Raw genomic sequence first — 19755 nt, forward strand, 5'->3', positions numbered from 1 at the left:
CTCTTCTTTTCTTTGGTAGCTTTTGAAGGTTGTATTATATATGACTTAAGGGATTATAGTTATAATGAAGTATTTCCACTTTTTTTCTTAATTTACTATATTTCTACTATATATAATAGCTTAGGAACTATTTAATTTTATATTTTAGTGTAATATCTTTTTGTAAAGTAAGATTAGGCTTTTTTTTCTTTTTTATATACCAATTTAAATTTATGTTGATATTACCTATATATCATAATATATCATCAAGTGCAGATATTAGAGTACTACAATAGTTCTAAATAACTCCTTTTCAATAAAATAGAAAATAAGAGTAGATTGTATTGTTAATAATTTCACTAGTGGTTCATTTAAAAAAAAAAATGAACTTTTTAGAGTTTAATAGCGCCACATATACATCATGAGACCGGGAATGGTGCATGCAATTTTTGCTTTTGTAGCGGGTAGGTTTTCAGACAAATCGTTTCATATTTAAAGAATTTATAAAAAAAAAATTCAAAAAAAAATTTGGAACATTTCAGTTGGAACTAAATATAAACAAAGCTTATGGGACAATCACAAATTTGATTGGTTGATATTAAATGAAGAGGGCAGTTTCTAGAGTATCCAGTTTTGTGGCTAAGTGGGCTACAGCATTTATTGGCAAGTATTTAGAAAATGTCTCAGAGGATAGCTTTGAATTGGGATTAAACTCTGGTAAATTACAACTAAGGGGTGTAAAAATTAAGAAAGGAATTATTGAGCAATTGAAACTACCTATAAAGGTTATTCAGGGTAGTATAAAAACTATTAACATCTCAATACCATATGGTAATATATTAAGATCTAATAGTAATGCTCCATTAGTTATTGAAATTGATGAATTAAATTTAAATGCAACATTTCTAGATGAATTTGAAATGAATACTAGTCATATAGAAAATTTGGTTGCTTTGAGTAGACTAAAACTAATTGAGCATTGGAACTTGCAACTTCTGACTGAGTTAGCTGAAGAAGAATTTAATGTTAAAGGAGGAGTTCACAAACATGAAAATAGTCAACCATTTTGGAGGAGAATAATATCTAGACTTATTCAGGATATTAGAGTTCATTTTCGGCATATTCATGTCAGACTGCAAAGCACTACGATGCAAGATAATTTTTTTTTGGGAATAATTTTGAGATCATTGGAGATCCGATCAATTCCTCACATAAATGATTTAATAGTTAAAAATCAGGTATTGGATACTGTCGAATCAGTAGATTTACATAATAGTACTGAAATAAATCTAGGACCCGAGCTCCTAGATTGTTATCAGAGACAAATAGACTCATCAAGAGAATTATTTACAATTGATTCTGAAAATTTGAATTCAATATATTTTGATCATTTCTTTCAATTTAAAAATTCTTCAAGTTACTCTTATAAGTTATTAGAATTAAACGGTCTTACAGTTTATCTTCATCCAGATGGTATTTCAGATGCAGATATATTAAAAAGTTCTGGACATTCTTCAATATGTAAACCTTTAATATATCCATTCTGCTGTAAGTTATTACTTAGGCAATATAATGATGCTTTTGATAATGAAAAGAAGCCACTTTATACAATTTATGGAATTCTGGATGAAGTAACTGTTACTATCTCTAAAGATATTATTACACATATTTCATTTTTATTAGATTATCTTCAATACTTCAATAATTGTATGGAATCTGGTAAAATTAGGTTAGAAAGAAGATATCTATATAGGCCAAATGTACCAATTAAGGGTAATGCAAGGCTTTGGTGGAAGTATGCAGCTGGCTGTATTTTAAGAGAAGATTTAAATTGTTTAAATCGTTCATCTAATAGTAGCTGTTCTGCATTTCTTAAAGTACAGGACACATACAGAGATGCAAAGATATTAATGTATTGCAAAGATTATTCGGAGTTATTTCAAAAATATTTTGAAGAATCTATGAACAGGTGTGATATTACATTTAATGTAAGTCAATTTAGCACTTCATTACTAGAATTTTCCAAGCAGAATTGTGAATATTACTGTACTCGTATACCCTTTAACATATTTTTGAATATTCATACATCTTTAGTTCATAAGTGGGTTGAAGAAGGTTTCCAAAAAAGTAGTAATATTTTTTTATCTAAAAAGGAATGCTTAGAAAATACTCAAATGAGTAAAATAGGATGGAAGCAATGGCTTCTTAGTCTTCACAAATTATTATCTCCTTCAGCTGTGGATTCTTCGGAGATTTTCTATGATGCATCTGAAGGAAAGAACTTTGATAATTTAAATGAAGAAATGGGTCAACCTAATTCTGATTTTTATGAAGAAAATTTACAAGTAGTAGATGCTATTAGCTCGTGCACTTCTATAGATATTGATTCTTCATCTTTTTATGATTGCCATTCTGAAGAAGCTGAACAAAAATCTCAAAGCCAACTACATGTAACATCTATTTTTTCCAGTACACCATATATATATACACAATCCCCATTTATTTCTATAAGAATAATTTTAAAGAAAATGAAGTTAGAGATTTTACTTACAGATGATTTAGATAAGCCAGTATCGACAAATTCAGCTACTCTTGTTGGAGCTATAGACAATTTTGGTATTGATTTCCTACAATCCGAGTCAAATTTGTCATTAATGATAGTATTACAGGAATTTTCTTTAGATTATGCAGATAAGAATGATGATATATATCATTTAATATATCCAGATAACCAATCTAATAAGAAAATATTTAATAGATGGTTTACTGGGTATTATGTATTCAGGTCTAATTCATTCATTTCTGGAAGTTCCATTAGGAGGCGTGGTGCATCAGCTAGTACTAGCTCAGATGCAATACTAGAAACAAATAATTCTATGGAAACTGTTAAGAGTGAAAATAAGCAATCTATTTGTCTAAATGTAGAGAAATGTTGTGTGAATATATATTCAAATGTAATTTTTTCGATTTATTCATGGTCTCAAAAACTGATTAAGAACAAGAATTATCACTGGCCTCAGGAAGTCAGGGTAGATAAAGGTCAGACAGAAGTTGAGAACACTAGAGATGACTTAAAACAAAGTGATCAATATAAAAATAGTTTTATTGTAGATTCAGAATTAGTAGAATTTGACATATATATTGCAACTCCAATTCTTATTTTTTGTTATGAAACTGAGTTGAATGAGTCAATCTGTGGGGTTGTTAGTTTTGGCAAGATATCCGTAACTAACAAACGTCCTTGGGAAAAAAATTGCTTGGAAATTGATGGATTGAATACTGAAAATGCTTTTGATTCCCAATATTTAATGAATAAGGAATTTCCAACCTTTTATAGATATTCTCCAACAAAAAGTAAAGTTTTTTGGTTTAAATGTATTAATAGTCAAAATTATTATATTAAAGTAGAGGACATATATTTATGTACATATAGTAGTTCATATCCAATATTTTACAAGTACCCAAAAAAGGGCTCAATAAATAAGAAAAGTAATCAGGGTTTTACTGACAATTGCAAGGTAAAATGTGAATGTTCAAATAACTATACATTATTTAATATAGATTGTATTGATGCGAAATTATATTCACTAAATTACAAAAAATACAATATGTTTGACGAAACTTGTATTAAATATGTAAAACTTCTTGACGCTTTATCACATTTGGATATTTTTAGTAGTAATTTATTTAATGAAAAATCATTTATAAATCTGGCATTAGCTACAAATTCATCTTGTCTAGATGTGAAATCTTCAGATACCTATTTAAATGGTGAGTTATTAGATAATTTATATATATCTCTTAATATTGAAAGTATAACATTGAATTTTGATCTTAAAGTATACAATCAATTATACACAAATTTTATAAATCTCGTTAAATATGCTGGTATTGATATATTTGACTGGACAAAAAATAAAATACCTATTGAAACATCTAACATAAATAAATTTAATAAGGTTTATCAATTATTCTGGTTCGTTAAACTTCAAAACTTAGTTTTTGATTGTGCCTTAGATACTTATTTTTGTCTAAGGTTGTCTGGGAACTCTATTTCAATGTTAAACTTGAATTATGATCAAAATTCCATTGTAAATATTTTTGTAGAGAAGATTTTGGGAGATTGTATAATAAATAACGATTTTGAAGCATCTTCTATTTCTTTGTTTGTTAATTCAGATGTGCATGTGTATACAAAAGTTCCACTAAGAGAAACTGATAAAAACTTGATAATAAAATTGGACTCTAAAGCTACTAAAGTTCATTTAAGGCCTACAATTCTGCAAAGTTTAATTGAATTTTTTAATAAAATTTCTCAATGTAAGCCTTTAGTTAGTAGCCTCAGTAAGGAGAACCAAGTTTCAAACCCAAATTTGTTCTCATTGGAAATAACATTTGATGAATTTGGATTAATTAGCTATCAGCGTAATAGAGAATTTTTTGAAATGAATATGACTAACATTATTAGAATTAGAAGAACAAAAGAATCAAACATTGAAATTAATGCGATTACAAAGTCAATATCCTGTTACTTTATATATGATCACAGCAATATTCTAATATTTGAAGTAAGTCCTGAAGAGTTTCTAGATGCAAATTTACTTTTAAAAATCGTACTAAGTGAGAAAGTTCACTTAATAAAGGGATATGAAATAAAAACAATGTATAAAATGACATTTACATCTCAGGTATTTGTAACTGCTAATCGAGTAACAGTAATACTATTTTTTGACAAATTCTTGCATTCAATATTCTATTTTGATAATATATTGGAAAATATTCAGTCTATAACATCTAATGAGATATCTGATTCAAATTCTTATATATCACTAAAAGATATTAAACTTGAAAATTTCAAAGTAATTATTCCAGCATCAACAGATCAAGAATATGCGTCTAAAGAACCAAAGATTCTACTAAATATAGATCATTTCCACTTTCATAACAAATACAATGTTTTTAGCAAGTTTTGTGGTGAGAATTTGCTTCTATATATATTTAAGTTTTGTGGGGTAAATCTATATTATTTCGAAGGTGAGGATAAAAATTCTGTAGGAAGTTACAATGAAATAGGTACACTTCCAAGTTTGAATTTCCATATTAGAAGATGCCAGAAAACAAATAAAGCTTACCCTTTTGACTTGAGTTGTTTTTTCGGATCTTCTGAAATAGCAAAGTTGAATTTTAAACCAAAATATATATCTTTATTAGTTGGTGTATTTGTTCAGAATATAATGTATGATGATGAAGATATTTTGGAATTAAGGAGAATATCTAAAAGAACAATTTCAGATCCTTATTATAATAAAAGTAATGAAGAAAGTAATGAATATTTTCCTCACTTAATAAAACTCAAATACTTTGGAAATGAGGTAATTGAATGCTACAAATCAAGAATAAGTTCCAATTATTTTATTGAAGATGTAAACACTCAACCTACACATGCTATACACTTTTTTTTTCCTAAGTTAAAAATCCAATTACTTCATAAAGTAAAAGAAGTCGAATTAGATAGATCTGGGTTTAAAGATTTTATTACTTTAGATTTTACAGAGTTGGGCATATACATAAACAAATATTTTACCAAGAACATCTCTGTGATTAGTGTGTGTTTTTTGAAATTTAGTTTAAGTAATAAAAGAGGTTTACCATTAATTGAGGTGAATGGGGCAAAGGATTTACAAGAAAATTGTTCTAATCCACTATCTTCAATGGTAGACAATAGTTCTGAATTTAAAATATATTCATGCGTAGAGTATCAAGACAAGTATTTCCCTGAGATATTTAAAAGGACTCAATACCCTTTCCATTTATTAAAATACTCTGCTACAAATACTGAAAATTCTTCTATGCTGAAACTAATTGATATAAATCTGATATCACCTTTTATTAATATTGATTACAAATTGGAAGCTTTTATAGAAATATACAAGTATTTTTGTGCATTTATGGAAACATTTGAATATCAAAGCACTAAATTTGAATTATTTAAAAAAGAGAAATATAAAACAAAACAAGAAAATAAGAGCGATAATAAAATCTTGCTAAATAAAAATTTCAGTATTAAGCTACAGCAAGTTAATATATCGTACTCTAATAGTGATATTGTCTTGATTTTAAAAGGAAATTATGAGATTAATCACTTGAAGTTAATTAATGATTTTATTGTCGAGAATAATACTACAAATATGAATTCTGAGTATACTGAGTATAAAAGGCAACAAAGTTTGATAATAGAGACACTAGCGTCCCAATCATCAAATATATTTAACACAACTAGAATATTGGAAAATGAAGAATCCACTACAAATTTAATGTTATCTGAATCTATGCTTATATTATCTACAAAAGAATATTATGACTTAGTATTTTGGAAAAATTTTGAAGGTCATTTGCTCTACAATATTTCTACAATAGCAGATGAAAATTTAATTCATACTAAAAAATTAAAAAGAAGTGGGAAATTTATCACTCAGCCATTTGTAATAAACTTCTCCTATATACATATATCTCTAATATATAGATTAATTTGTAGTTCTTATGAAGTAATATCTAAAAATATAGAGTTGTATAATATCAATACCACATTGACAGATTCATATGAAGATGGTGGTACAAGTTGGAACATTATTATCTACAAATCCAACATTATTTTACTTAATTCAGTAAATAATTTGTGTAATATACCACTTTTAAAATTTCACATTCAATCGTATAACTTTAATTACTCTATGAATTTAAATAAAGACTCAAAGATTAAACTCCCAATTCAACATATAAACAATGATGCAGAAATCACTTTATGGTTTTTAAACCCTAAACATGGATATTATGAACCAATTATAGAAGAATGCAGTTTCATTTTAAATGTTGAGAAATATTCAACTAATGAGATTCACTCTACAAAGTGTAATTCTACTGGTAGATCGCTTGTTAAGATTAATGCACAGTTTCCGACGAAAACTAGTTTTAACATGTCACCTATTATGTTTAAGACTTTATTGTTTCATTCAAAATTTTTAACAGAAAATTGCTTTTTTGTTGAATATAAAAAGCTGATAAATTATAAATCTTATAAAATAATAAATAACACTGGTTTTGATATACATATATTTGGCTATCCTAATTTTGAAAAGTTTCACGAAAAATCTAAGAGAGAAATTAAAAATGATGATCAAGATATGTTCTTATTTTCAACGGTTATCTTAAATGGTGAAGAGAAGGGATTAAACCAGTTTGACAATTGTTTTCACCCATTAAATATTCAACTTTTGGGTATTGATATTGGCATCTTTGACAAAAGTAAATTAAAATTTAATACTCTCTTTCGTATGGGAAGAGCTATTTCTATTGAAAATCCTGGAAACTTTGTAGTTCCACTGATATCAAATAAAAAAGAAAGTACAAATATCACGCTTATTTCATCTCCATATATTCTCTGCAAAGTCGAATATTGTGGTGACTTTGATATAGCAATAACAAAGTCTTTAACTTTGAGCAGCCCAATACAACTTATAAACGACTTAAATTTTACATTGGATATGATATATTGTGAAGTGAATTGCAATGACGAAAGTATAATAGCACAAAAAAAGTATATTATCCCTGCAGCATCAGCTTTACCACTACCAACAACTACCTTACCAAACTCAAATATAGATATTTTATTTGGAATCCACTTTGAAGAAGATATTGGATCCATTGAAAATCTAGATTATAGCGAATATGGTATACTACCTATATATAATATATTAAATGAAATTACTTCTGAGAAAAAAAATCAAGAGCCAGTGTTAAACTTAGATAGACAATTTATCCATTATGTCCAATATTTGGAATGTAGTAGTAAAAATCTAAACAATTCTTTTGTTGGATTTTATGCAACATTTGAAAGTAGACTAATTTTATCAAGAAACTCATACTATTATCAGTATATTGTCAGATTTTGCCCTTACTTATCAATCATTTCAACCTTACCTATTGAGTTAAATTATAGGATTATTGGTGAGGAATCTGAAGATAAGGGGAAGCAAGTTATTCTTGATTCAGGAAATATTAATTACTTAGAACAAAAGCACCTACACGTACCAATTAGAAACAGAATAAAAAAATTAACTAATTCAGTAGTATATCAGTTTAGACTTGAGATGGGAGTGTACAAGGATATCAATAATAAATATAAACAGAGTGAATTTTTGATGTTTTGGGCTTGTTCAATAGACTTAATATCTGGAATCAAAGTTGGATATTGGAGTAGTCGCAATACTAGTAGTTATCAATTAAGTTCTGGTATTGGAAGTATTGTAGCTGGCAAAAATCCAACAGGCATTTTCACTATATACAACTTTTTAAATTTTCCAAAGGGTTATCCAATGAAATGGCTTATTCATTCTCAAAACTGGTTGAGTATTATAGGAACTGAAATAAGACTTAGTGATATCCAACTGGTGAACTTTGCACAGTTAGATTCAGCACTAGAATTTGTTAAAGTATCTGATAATTGGATAAACTCTAAAGAAAATCTGTTTGTGGAGAATTCTTCGATACCTCAATTTGCCTACCCAATTATTCAAAAAACTGGAGCAATTCATATGACAAATCCTGCGATAACTAAAGGTATATCAGACTCATTAGTAGTTTACATTAAAAACCAAAAATTTACTATTGACTTAAATTTAGAAAAGGATGTATCTAATAAAATAGTAAAGAGTCTTGTAATTCAGGATAAGTTGGGGTCTATTCCCATTAACATTTGTTATCAAGAAAAAAATATCACAATACCATATTATAATTATAATACTAGTTACATAGTTGGAGTGCTTGCTATCTATTCTCAATCAATGGTGTATAATGATACTTCAATGAATATTGAAATTTTAAATTCATCATTTACTTTGAAGTTAAAACCAAAAACATGGATTTCGTATTTTCCAGCTTTCATCTACAAAATGACAAATCTGAATTCTGTAAATGTGTGTAGAGATCATTCTGAATTAAAACCTAGTACAAAAATACTGAATCTTGCAGTGGATTCTAAAGTGTTACTTCCATTTGGGCTTAACAAGGGTCAATCATGGAAAATTTTGCTTGATAATAAGTTTCCGAATTTTGATAAGCTTCCTGATAATAAAAAGCAATTTTATTTGTTAGTAAGTTCAATATACGATAATTTTCTTGATTTAGAAATACTGAAAATATCTAAATGCTGCATTGAAGAGGTGAATATTAATAACGTATCAAGCCCATCTTTATTTATTTACAATTGCTCAAATAAAAAAGTATATATTACTCAGAGAATGAATAGGACAGGTGATTTGCAAACTTTTCAACAAAATACAATACGTGAATATATATGGTTTGATTATTTTTCTCCTAGAGAATTAATAATACTTAGTGAAAACTCAAGTTTTGAAGGGGATATTAATAACCTAGCAAATATGAAATCTCCAGTAAATAGAAGATTTATTCAAATGCCTCTTGAAACTAGTTCATTTGAAGTTTATGACTTCGTATCATCTAACAAAGATAAATGGCTGATATATAAATGGTGTAGGTTGGAAAAAGACCATTGGGTATTTTGCATCTTTTCATATACAGATTTTATGGACTGGTTTAGATTAAATGGAAAAATACATTATGCTTTATCCTTATTACAACCAGTAAAAGTTCCCTTAAAGATTTCCTCAACTTCATCTTCATCAAATATAGCCTGTATACCAAGTAATTCAATTTCTTTATCTCTTTCTAGATTCACTACAATCAAATTAGATAAATATTCAATAGAATATGAAATAAACATATTTATGAGACAGATAATATGCTCAATAGTTGGTTTGAATACAGTAAGCTACCCGGAAGAATTGTTTTTGGTAGTTCTGGATGATGTGATTTGTAACTATGATCATGGTACTAAAACTGCCAGTCAACATTTACAATTAGCTATAGGTAATATTCAAGTTGATTTGCAGTATAAAGATTCAATATATCCCGTATTGTTGCAAAGGCTTCCTTCAAGCTCTTCAAGGACATTGAATACTTTGGAACAAAAATTTCTCACTGCTTCACAAACATTAAATATTTCGAAATTATCTTCTACAAATTCATCATTATCTTCATCATCTTCATTTGAACAAGATATAAATAATTTACCTATAGTTATAATATCTTTGAGCTTTAGAAAAGATAAAATCCAACCTTCAGATTATAAATTCAAAAACTTATTTGTCCCTACTCCTACTCAATCCTTAGCTGAAAGTTGCCTTGCAGAAATTTGTGACTATATAGAATCATCTGGCTATACAAATATATTATTAAGCAAACAAAAAATTAATAAAATAGCCAATTCATCTAAAAAATATGGATCATTACCAATAATAGTTATAAAAGATTTCTCTATAAGACTTATGGGTATTAACATATGCTTTGATGCTCAATTTATATATATTTTAACAATGATGAATCACTACTTCGACTTATTTGTAAATAAAGCCGAAATAGATGAAGATAGAAACTCATCTAACAAAAATGAAGGTTTTTCATTGCTGAAACGCATATATATTAGAAAATTCAGGATTTATCCTTTGGTAATTCACTTAACATTTAACTTGGACCCTTTAAAATCTTTTTCTTTGTCAACGGAAAAAGATGGAAATAACTCAACTTTACAAATTAATCAAGCTTTATCTTCAAGCTCATTAAATTTATCCCACAGTTTGGAGCAGTTTGCTCACACCTTTGGACTAATGTTATCATCATTAATTCGGTCTATTACAACTATTGAGGATGCTCCATTGTGGTTAAATCAATTTGAATTAGATGAATCCTCTTACTTATCAGATATAATTACTAAAATAAAAAAGCATTATGAGCATGAATTATATAATCAGCTCTATGTTATTGCAACATCTCTAGGATCAGTGGGAAATCCTGTTAATTCATTTACTAATATTGGTGCAGGAATTGGAGACTTGTTCTATGAGCCAATATATGCAGTTACATCTGGAAGAAGTGAAGATGGTGTAGTTACTGGTGTTAAACGTGGAATAGAGTCTTTTATGAATCATTCTGTATTTGGAGCCTTTCAAGCAATTTCTAAGATGGCTGGAACCGCAAGCCAAATTGCTGGAGTATTGACAATGGATGAGAAGTATATAGAAGAGAGAAGAAGATTTGTACATGGACAACAACCTCGTGATTTAATGGATGGCTTAAGCATAGGTGCTCATGCATTTGGAAAGTCTGTTACTGATGGGTTCTCTAGTCTTGTAGGGGAAGTAGTTGAAGGAGCCACAACTGGAAATCCCAACTCATTGGCTCTTGGTTTAACTAAAGGATTAGTTGCTGCTGTAGTTAAACCTATTACTGGAGTGTTGGACTTTACTCAAAAAGCTGCACAGGGTATTCAGAAGGCATCTACGGTAGATCGTGTTGGTAATACATGTCAACATAGATTTACAAGGGTCTTCTACACAAATTATGGTATTATTGCACCTTACTCAATTGAACATGCATTCGTTTGTAATTTACTAAAACGATTATATAACTTTAAATCAATATCTAGTAATAATGAGCTCAACAAAATAAATGATCTTAGTGGATGTAAAGTAATTGGTGGTCTACTTTATACTTCCATATGTGGTGATGGTTCTAAACTTGCAATAGTTACAAGTGATTCGTTATTAGTTTTAAATTTTGATAGCAACATTACTAATAACTTAACAGATGAAAATATATCTGTAGATCATCACATATTACTAAACGATATTATATATGTACTTATTGGTACTCTAAAAGTTCAATCCTCATCTGATTCAACATCTAAGGGGAGATTTAATGAAACAAGAGGTAGTGTCTCTGGTCATGGTTTCACATATAATATAGAAGAAATATATCCAAGCCCATATAGTAAATCTGAGGAAAAAAATTTGAACAAGTTGTTTAATGGGAAGATGATATCTGAAATAATAATCCAGATGAGAAGACAAAAAGATATTGCATCATCTTCATCACCTCCCTCAGCTGCAATTAATGGTATTTGCAGTATGGTTATTATTGTGCATCCAAATACAGCCCTACCTCACTACAAGTGGATAAACTCAAACAATAGAGCAAATCTCGTAAAGTTGAAAAATGTTATATGTTCATTAATATGATTCTCTATACTAGAATATATCCTATAAAATAAATAAGATCAAAGGATAGTACAAATGAATTTTTAAACTCATAAAATCTCATCATTTAGCTTCGATATTGGTTTGAGTACTCTTCTTGATAAGCTATATGGAGAAGTAATGTTATCACAAATAATGTAAAAATTGAATGCTATATTTTTTTTGTAACTATCTAGCAAAATTTGGATTTCATGAATTTCAGCAAGTGATATATCACCAATAATATTCAATATAATCGTTGAATTGTCATGGTTATCTTTTGCATTGGTATTGGATAGTTGTAAATAATATAAATCATCTAAATATTTAGAATTTTCCGACATAATATTAGCAATAATTTGGGCTATAAGACTTGAGTAGGGATTAGACTTTGCCAATAAATTAGCATATGAAAAGTTTCTAAATGAACGATGTTTTAGACTAGAACGACATGACCTAATACTTAGAAGACGTTGTTGGAGTTTCAAAATTTCCTTAATTTGTGGAATATTAATATTAAACGATGATAATCTACAGTCAGGCCCTTCATAGCAAGCACAGGATATAGCCATTGTTAATATATTCATTATATCTGATTTCATATACTCCACTCCATCTTTATTAGCATTTATAGTTTCAAAGGCTGTACAAGTAAATTTACGTCTTAGATGTTTAGAAAATATTGCAAAGTATGGATTTGAATTCATAAATATTAATGGCAATAAAAATATGTGAAGTGAAGATATAAATACCATGGTATCTAAGTCAATATCATAATTGTTAATTGCATTATTCGGTTTTGATATCCAAGGTAGTACCACAGATGGTGGCATTAATTTAAATCTCAATTGCTCAAGTATATAAATTAATATCTCGAGAATATGAATGAAGTCATTCTCAGGATTCTCGTAATTCCTAATACTTACTTCTATTGGCAATTCAATATCAAATACTTTTGCCAAATTATTTGTGATATATTTGAGAATAATAAAGCGACTAGATTCATCTTTATAATCATTTGAGATTTGATTCCATAATTTCAAGCTTAGATTGGATTGATTTATACTGGTTAAAACCTTAATCCATCCTGGAACTTCATCTCGATTACATTGATATAATGGAGAAGATATGCACATTAATATTCTTGTTATGTAATTATTATAACTTATTTCTTGGTCTTTGTTATTCTTTATTTTATTCAGAAAATCCCTTAATATTGCAATGAATTGAAAAGATATTACTGGATATTGATCAGATAATATAAGATCCTTCTGAAGTTTGTCAGGATCTAACAATACAGAAAGTACTGTTGGATCAGTTGATTCTTCACATTGATATACTGAACTTATGTCTATATCTAATTTATCTGGTTTATAAGTTGTAGATTTATCTAAATACTCCAAAATCTCTTCATTGAACTTAGTCACATTTAAATCTTGAGTTGATGTGATGGAAACTGGAGAAAATATTGGGGATACAAAATCCATAGTCCTGTCCATTATAACCAGTGTAATCTTTTCATCAAAGGTATCCTTTGATTCTAGTTTGATATTAGAAAGTTGGAAGTTTCTATTTTTAGCAATTCTTCTACAACTCTTTGCTAAGTGTGTAGCAACTATTCTAGAAGAAGGCCCAAGCGAAAAAATATCTGTAACTGGAATAATCCAATCATTTAGATCATCTCCTGTATAATTACTATTTTTATTTCCAGAAATCTGCATAATAAATGTCATTATTTGAATAATATGCTTAGAATAACTATCTCGTAAAAAAAATGGTAAATTCTCAAGCTCTAAAAGATTTAAGTTCTTCTTTATGCTTTCAGGACTAAATAATATAGGCATTTCATAAGGTAATTTATTCATATTACGCCTCTGAAGCACAGCTGATTTGTATATTTCATCTATATCGTCCTCTAATATTGGAAATAGGCCATCTGATTTACATGTACAAAATAAATGCACATTACCTCTTGTATTCAAGTTTATATTATCTAAAATAGCTCTTTTGCTATCATATATACTAGAACTATTACAAAAAAACAAAAATAAAGATTTTATACATACTATATTAATGTCATACCGATCATATTTTTCCCTAAGAGTCCTTGTTATACTTTTAAAATCAAAATTTGCGAGATTAATACTTGGAGAAATATCCATATAATCTATACCAGCAAGTTTAGTATATTCTTCCAAAATATTCGAATTATAGGGTACAATAATATTTATTTTAATATTATCTCTCGTTATTAGGCTCTTATTCATATATTCTATAATACGCAAAATTCTATCTTTGAGTATATAAATTATTGGTTCTAGATATACAAAATTTATACTGGCAATTGACCCAATTTTCTTTAGTTTTAATAGTATTTTGTCATATTTATCCCAGTCTAAATAGTATAAATTCCTATATATTAGACTAGGTAGTATATTCTGAGCTACAAGACATTCTTTAATAGAGTCAGAAGTAAATAAAATATCCACCCCTCCATTATTATTACCTAAAAGAGATTCAAATGATTCTATGACATTATTGAACATCAATTTAGTTTATAGTAGAATATATGTAAAGAAGTTACATTAAGGTTATTTATCCCTAAATATTAAGCGGGAAAATTAGGGTTTTAATTTTCTCAAGTCCTAAAATTTATGTTTGATTATTTATTCCCCTCATTTCTGTTATAAAATAATAAATTATCGAAAAGCTAATAAAACTATAAGAGTTAGTAATTAACTTCGGAACACCCCATATTGATTCTCTCTCAAGAATTCAGCAAGAAGTTGCTGATTTCCAACATCACCAAAACTGCATTCTGTGACTTTGTGACCACAGGAGAGAACCCAAATCCGATTACATCTTTTGAGAGATTTTGAATTATGTGCAACAATAAATACAATGCAATGCTTCATATAAGTAAATATAATTTCTTCTACTGATGTATCCGGAGAAAATTCAGAGGTTTGATGCAAAGATGCATCACATGACAATTCCTCAGGAGGCTCATCAACCAGGACTATCTTGTACTTGTGCCTGTGAATAATTAGTCTAGCTAATGCAAGTTGCCTAAGATACTTTTGGGTTAACTTGCAATCTGACTTAAAATAATTATTTGAGCTTCTTTTCTTAAGTAACCTACTTCTTTCACTACTATTTGAACGTGATTTATAAGAAAACCCACTAATAGTAGCTTCTAATTGATTGTTACAACAAAGTCCCCTTATAATTGACTCTAATCCACATATCTTTAGACCTTGCCAAATTTCTGAATCACTAGATATTTCATTGTATGGGTCAAGGAACTTTCTAACTGTCCATCCATTAAACCCAATAGAATCTTGTGGTAGTACTCCAATATAGTCATGTTTCTCTAGCTTTAGTTTATTACTATATAACCACATACCATCAAGATAAACTTGACTATTCTTTATTGGAGTTAAACCTAAAATTGCATTTAAAAGTGTTGATTTTCCACTACCTGTTCTTCCAATAATTCCTACACATTCACCATAATTCACAATTTGATTTTGTAATTCAATACCTAAAGAGTTATCTTCATATAAAACATTCAATTTATGAATATATAAACCTAATGATGGAATAGAAGGATATGCTAATACATCTCTAGCTACTTCATTTATAGTCGTTTGCTGTTTGGTATTATGCAAGTCTTTAAGAAATATTGAAATCCTTTCTACAGCACACATTGATTTCTCCACAGATATAAAGGAAGAGAATGCATTATTAATCAATGGAGCATATGACATAGAATATATTAATGCTAATCCCCAAGTTCCAGCATTGGTTCCACTAGATCCAAAATTTAGAAATGAAATCGAAATCCCAAAGTACTTGAGAATAATTGGAAAAAGAGTAATTCCAACTGTAAAGGGTAAAGCTAACATTTGCATACGAACACTTATCCATTGTGAAGTTGCTGATCTCATAAATTTGATTCTCTGCAAATTATCTATATATGTAATGTTTCTATTAAGATACGTCTCCTCACACTTGAAAGCTCTTATAGTAACTCCTCCAATTAAGGCTTCTGTATAAATATTGCATATAGGTGTATGTGCCGATAGATTAGACCGAAATAACTCCCTTGAAGTATGTCTATAATATTGGAATAACCAGAACCATGCAAATAATCCAACCACAGGAATCAATAAAAATATCCAGGGGAAGACATATACCACAAAACTTCCCTTAATCAATATCTCAAATACAATAATTGAGAATGTACAAATCTTTAACATAATGCTGCGGTCTACAGACATTAGATCTAAACAGAATCTGCTAATAATCTGCCCTACAGTTGCCTTGTCAAAGAATTGTAAAGATGTTGAAAGCATGCATCTTAACATTTCATTATGAACATTTTTAGCACCAATAATTCCCGCTATTACTTGGAAAATCTGAGCGCTAAAACGACAAAGTATAGAAAATAGAAATATTAGGATAAGGTAATAAAGATTTGAAAGATACTCAGATGTATTCATATTATGTTCATGATCGATATCTGATACTCTAACATTTGTAACCTTATTTGATTCAATAACTTTGTTTCCGCTAGGTGATATCCCGGTCCACATTGCTAGGAATAAATCTTTACTATTTTCCAAAACGAGACTTACAAATGCAAAGCATATAGTGAGTGCAAACATATATTTGCTGGTTTTATTAATATACCATAAATAGATCTGTATAGGTATAGTCCTCTGACCTTCTGTACTCATATATACAATGTCTTCACTATAAAAGTCATATGTAAGAATGGGTTTGGGCTTATCACAATCAATTGAAAGATTTTCTTGAGAATTATTAGAATTTACGATATGCCTCTGAATATCTGTATAAATTTGAACATCAATGTACTCTAGAGATGGATTTGGAGTATTCTTTTCAGTACATATATATGTATTATCTTCATTGGTGATAGTATGAGGAGTTGCAACTGGAATATATTTGTCAATTAATGATTCTAATTCTATTGGTTGCAAAACATTACTAAGAATCTTCCAAGAAATAAACTTGATACCAAATCTATCAAAATTTCCACTTATCACTTCATCATGTAAAAAGTAATCAATAACGCTTGGACTAATAACAACTAGACTAGCATAGTTAATTAAAAGTCCAGTCTTTTTATTAAATAAATTCCAAAATATTTCTCGTCCAACATTTGGATCAAGTGACAAAAATATATCATCTAATAAAAATAATTTACTATCAAGCCTTCTTTTCATGTTATAAATATCTGCATCTACTAAATTTTCTTCAGACAGATAACCATATAAAGATCTGGCTAGAGTAAGCCTAGATCTTTGACCACCTGATAAAATATGACCTCCATCATCAAGCATCCTAAGATCATTTTCTGGCCAAAGTGAGAAGTCCTTAACAAGTAGGCATGCCTCTACAACTCTTTGATACCTTCTTTGATCCCAAGGTCGATCAAAAAGAATAACAGATCTGATGGTACCAATAGGAATCCAAGGATCTTGACTAGAATATCCAATTGTATGACCTTTACTCGCATTAAATTGAAGTCCTGTAGAATTTAATTCACCCAAAATCCCATATAAAAGGGTACTTTTACCACTTCCAGGATCACCCATTATAAAGTGACAGGTATTAATTTCAACAACAAACTTAGGTACATACAAATTAGGTCTAGCTTTATTACTATTTGTTATTTCTTCCCAATAGTAGCTAACATTTTCCAAGTAAATTTGAATTTTATCATTTTCTACATCATCATTCTTAATATCAACATTATTTAAATAGTTTGTATCAATAGCTGAATTATTTTTAATTTGAAGTAGGGGAGACCCTTCACTATTAATGTTAGATGAATTAGGCAATAGGATATCTTTCTCTTCTAGTTTTTCATCATTAAATAAAGATATTTCATTATCTACTTTTTTTTGTAAATATGAAACTAAGTATTCACTTTGCAATTTATCTTCCAAAAATTCTGTATCTGAAATTACTCTTGATCTAGTTGAAATTTCTCTATGTATTTGAGATAAATCATTATTTTTCAAATTAGATAGACCGAGATAAAAGCTAAATCTTTCTAGTGATATCCAACCTTCAATTAACATATTAAGGGAATTTGGTACAGTTTCAAGAATATGAGTAACATAATTTATAATATGCAATAGAGGAATTACTGTTGAAGCTCTTAACTGGGAAATATCATTACCTAATAAATTAGAGTGGTTATTTTCAGAATTTGACAAAAAGTTCCAAGTATGAAAGATTATAACTACAACTACAGCTCCAGAAGTAGCCAATTTAAATAACATATGCGACAGGGAGGTGAGTGATATTATTCCAAATAAATACTTTACTTCATTGTTACGTTCATTTTGTATTCTTTGCTCTGAAAAGTATTCCCATCCTAAAATTTGGATTCCTCGGATTTGGTTAAGGGATTCATGGAGTTTTTCTAATCTTCTGTCCCTCCAAAGTAAAAGGGGACCTTTTAAAAGTGCACAAATTATATCAACAACAACCATTAAACTAATAATACCAACCATAACCATAATTCCAGGAAAGGCTGAGCTTCCTATATTCTGATACATAATAAGCGAAGCTATAAATAAGCGATAAGGTAAAAGTATAAATTGGGTAATAGCCATTAGAAGATCTTCAATATCATCAACATCAACCATTAATAAGTTAAATACATTTGTAGAAGCTGCATAGCTATTCACATGTCTATCGTTAGATATATTATCAGAATTTGAAGTTTTGGATATAGTGAATTCGATTTCTTCAAGGCTTGAGCTTTTTATTTCATTATTATTTATAGCTAATGCACGATTATCATCTAGTTCAGTTAATTGTACTATTTCATCATTGGGTATCAACTTATTACTATCAATTTCTTCAATATTGTTTTGCTTACAAGCTTTATTCTTGATTATTCTAGTAAATATTGATGTCTTTAAGCATGTCTGAATCCGCAAAATCACACGAGACAACCAGAAATTAAATTGAGTAGATATATAAACATGAACTATATTAAAAAATATCATGATAATAGCATAATGTAGACCACTCTCTAAAATAATATTTTTATCTTCCTTCGGTATATCACCTAAATTTAAACCATCCTCTTTCTCTTTATATTCAAGAAAATTTCTTAGTACAGTATTATTTAAGTATTCACATGCTTCCGAAAGAGCTTTTAAGGCCATCATTGCTAACAATTGTCCATATAAACTTCTCCATAATGCCCTTATAACTAGAATCTTTCGATCAAAAGATGTCACGCATTTGAGTTGTTCAATTAACAAGGAATCTTCAAATATTCTTGACCAATATCTAGTGTTATCTGATCTACTCAATTGAGGCAAGATAGAAGCTGGCAATGTTCTAATACATCCTAAGTACATCCATTTTGTTACCCAAGTAAATTGGATACGAGAGTACAAATATTCAAGCCATGATTGACCTTTCTTCTTCTTTAAAGGATCTTCTTGTGTTATATAGTACTCATTATTACTATTCAGAGTCAGGTCATTATCTACAAGCCTCTTAATTCCCATTTTAAAATTAAATGACCTCTTATTTCGCTTTTAGATGGATTCACAAGTGTTAATTTAACTGC

General features: G+C 28.7%; 3 protein-coding genes across 3 annotated transcripts, besides 3 other annotated features; 1 reads left to right on the plus strand and 2 right to left on the minus strand.

Annotated features, from left to right (window-relative positions):
- The first annotated feature begins 467 nt into the window (after nt 1–467).
- Nucleotides 468–509: a sequence feature (AT_rich).
- A 72-nt stretch (nt 510–581) lies between these two features.
- CMU_038320 (uncharacterized protein) lies at nt 582–12131 on the plus strand (the record flags this gene model as incomplete). The annotated part of the gene is made up of 1 exon (XM_002139079.1): nt 582–12131. One exon carries the CDS (start codon nt 582–584, stop codon nt 12129–12131), a length of 11550 nt encoding a protein of 3849 aa, XP_002139115.1.
- Nucleotides 7038–7069: a sequence feature (AT_rich).
- Nucleotides 12132–12199: 68 nt separating the features above from the next.
- Nucleotides 12200–14674, minus strand: CMU_038330 (uncharacterized protein; the record flags this gene model as incomplete). The annotated part of the gene is made up of 1 exon (XM_002139080.1): nt 12200–14674. One exon carries the CDS (start codon nt 14672–14674, stop codon nt 12200–12202), a length of 2475 nt encoding a protein of 824 aa, XP_002139116.1.
- Nucleotides 14348–14370: a sequence feature (AT_rich).
- A 189-nt stretch (nt 14675–14863) lies between the features above and the next one.
- CMU_038340 (ABC transporter family protein) lies at nt 14864–19693 on the minus strand (the record flags this gene model as incomplete). Its single annotated transcript, XM_002139081.1, has 1 exon — nt 14864–19693. The coding sequence occupies one exon, from the start codon at nt 19691–19693 to the stop codon at nt 14864–14866; it is 4830 nt and encodes a 1609-aa protein (XP_002139117.1).
- Nucleotides 19694–19755: the final 62 nt, after the last annotated feature.

The sequence above is a fragment of the Cryptosporidium muris genome, genomic scaffold (assembly GCF_000006515.1).
Source record: "Cryptosporidium muris RN66 scf_1106632373453 genomic scaffold, whole genome shotgun sequence".
Classification (NCBI taxonomy): domain Eukaryota; phylum Apicomplexa; class Conoidasida; order Eucoccidiorida; family Cryptosporidiidae; genus Cryptosporidium; species Cryptosporidium muris.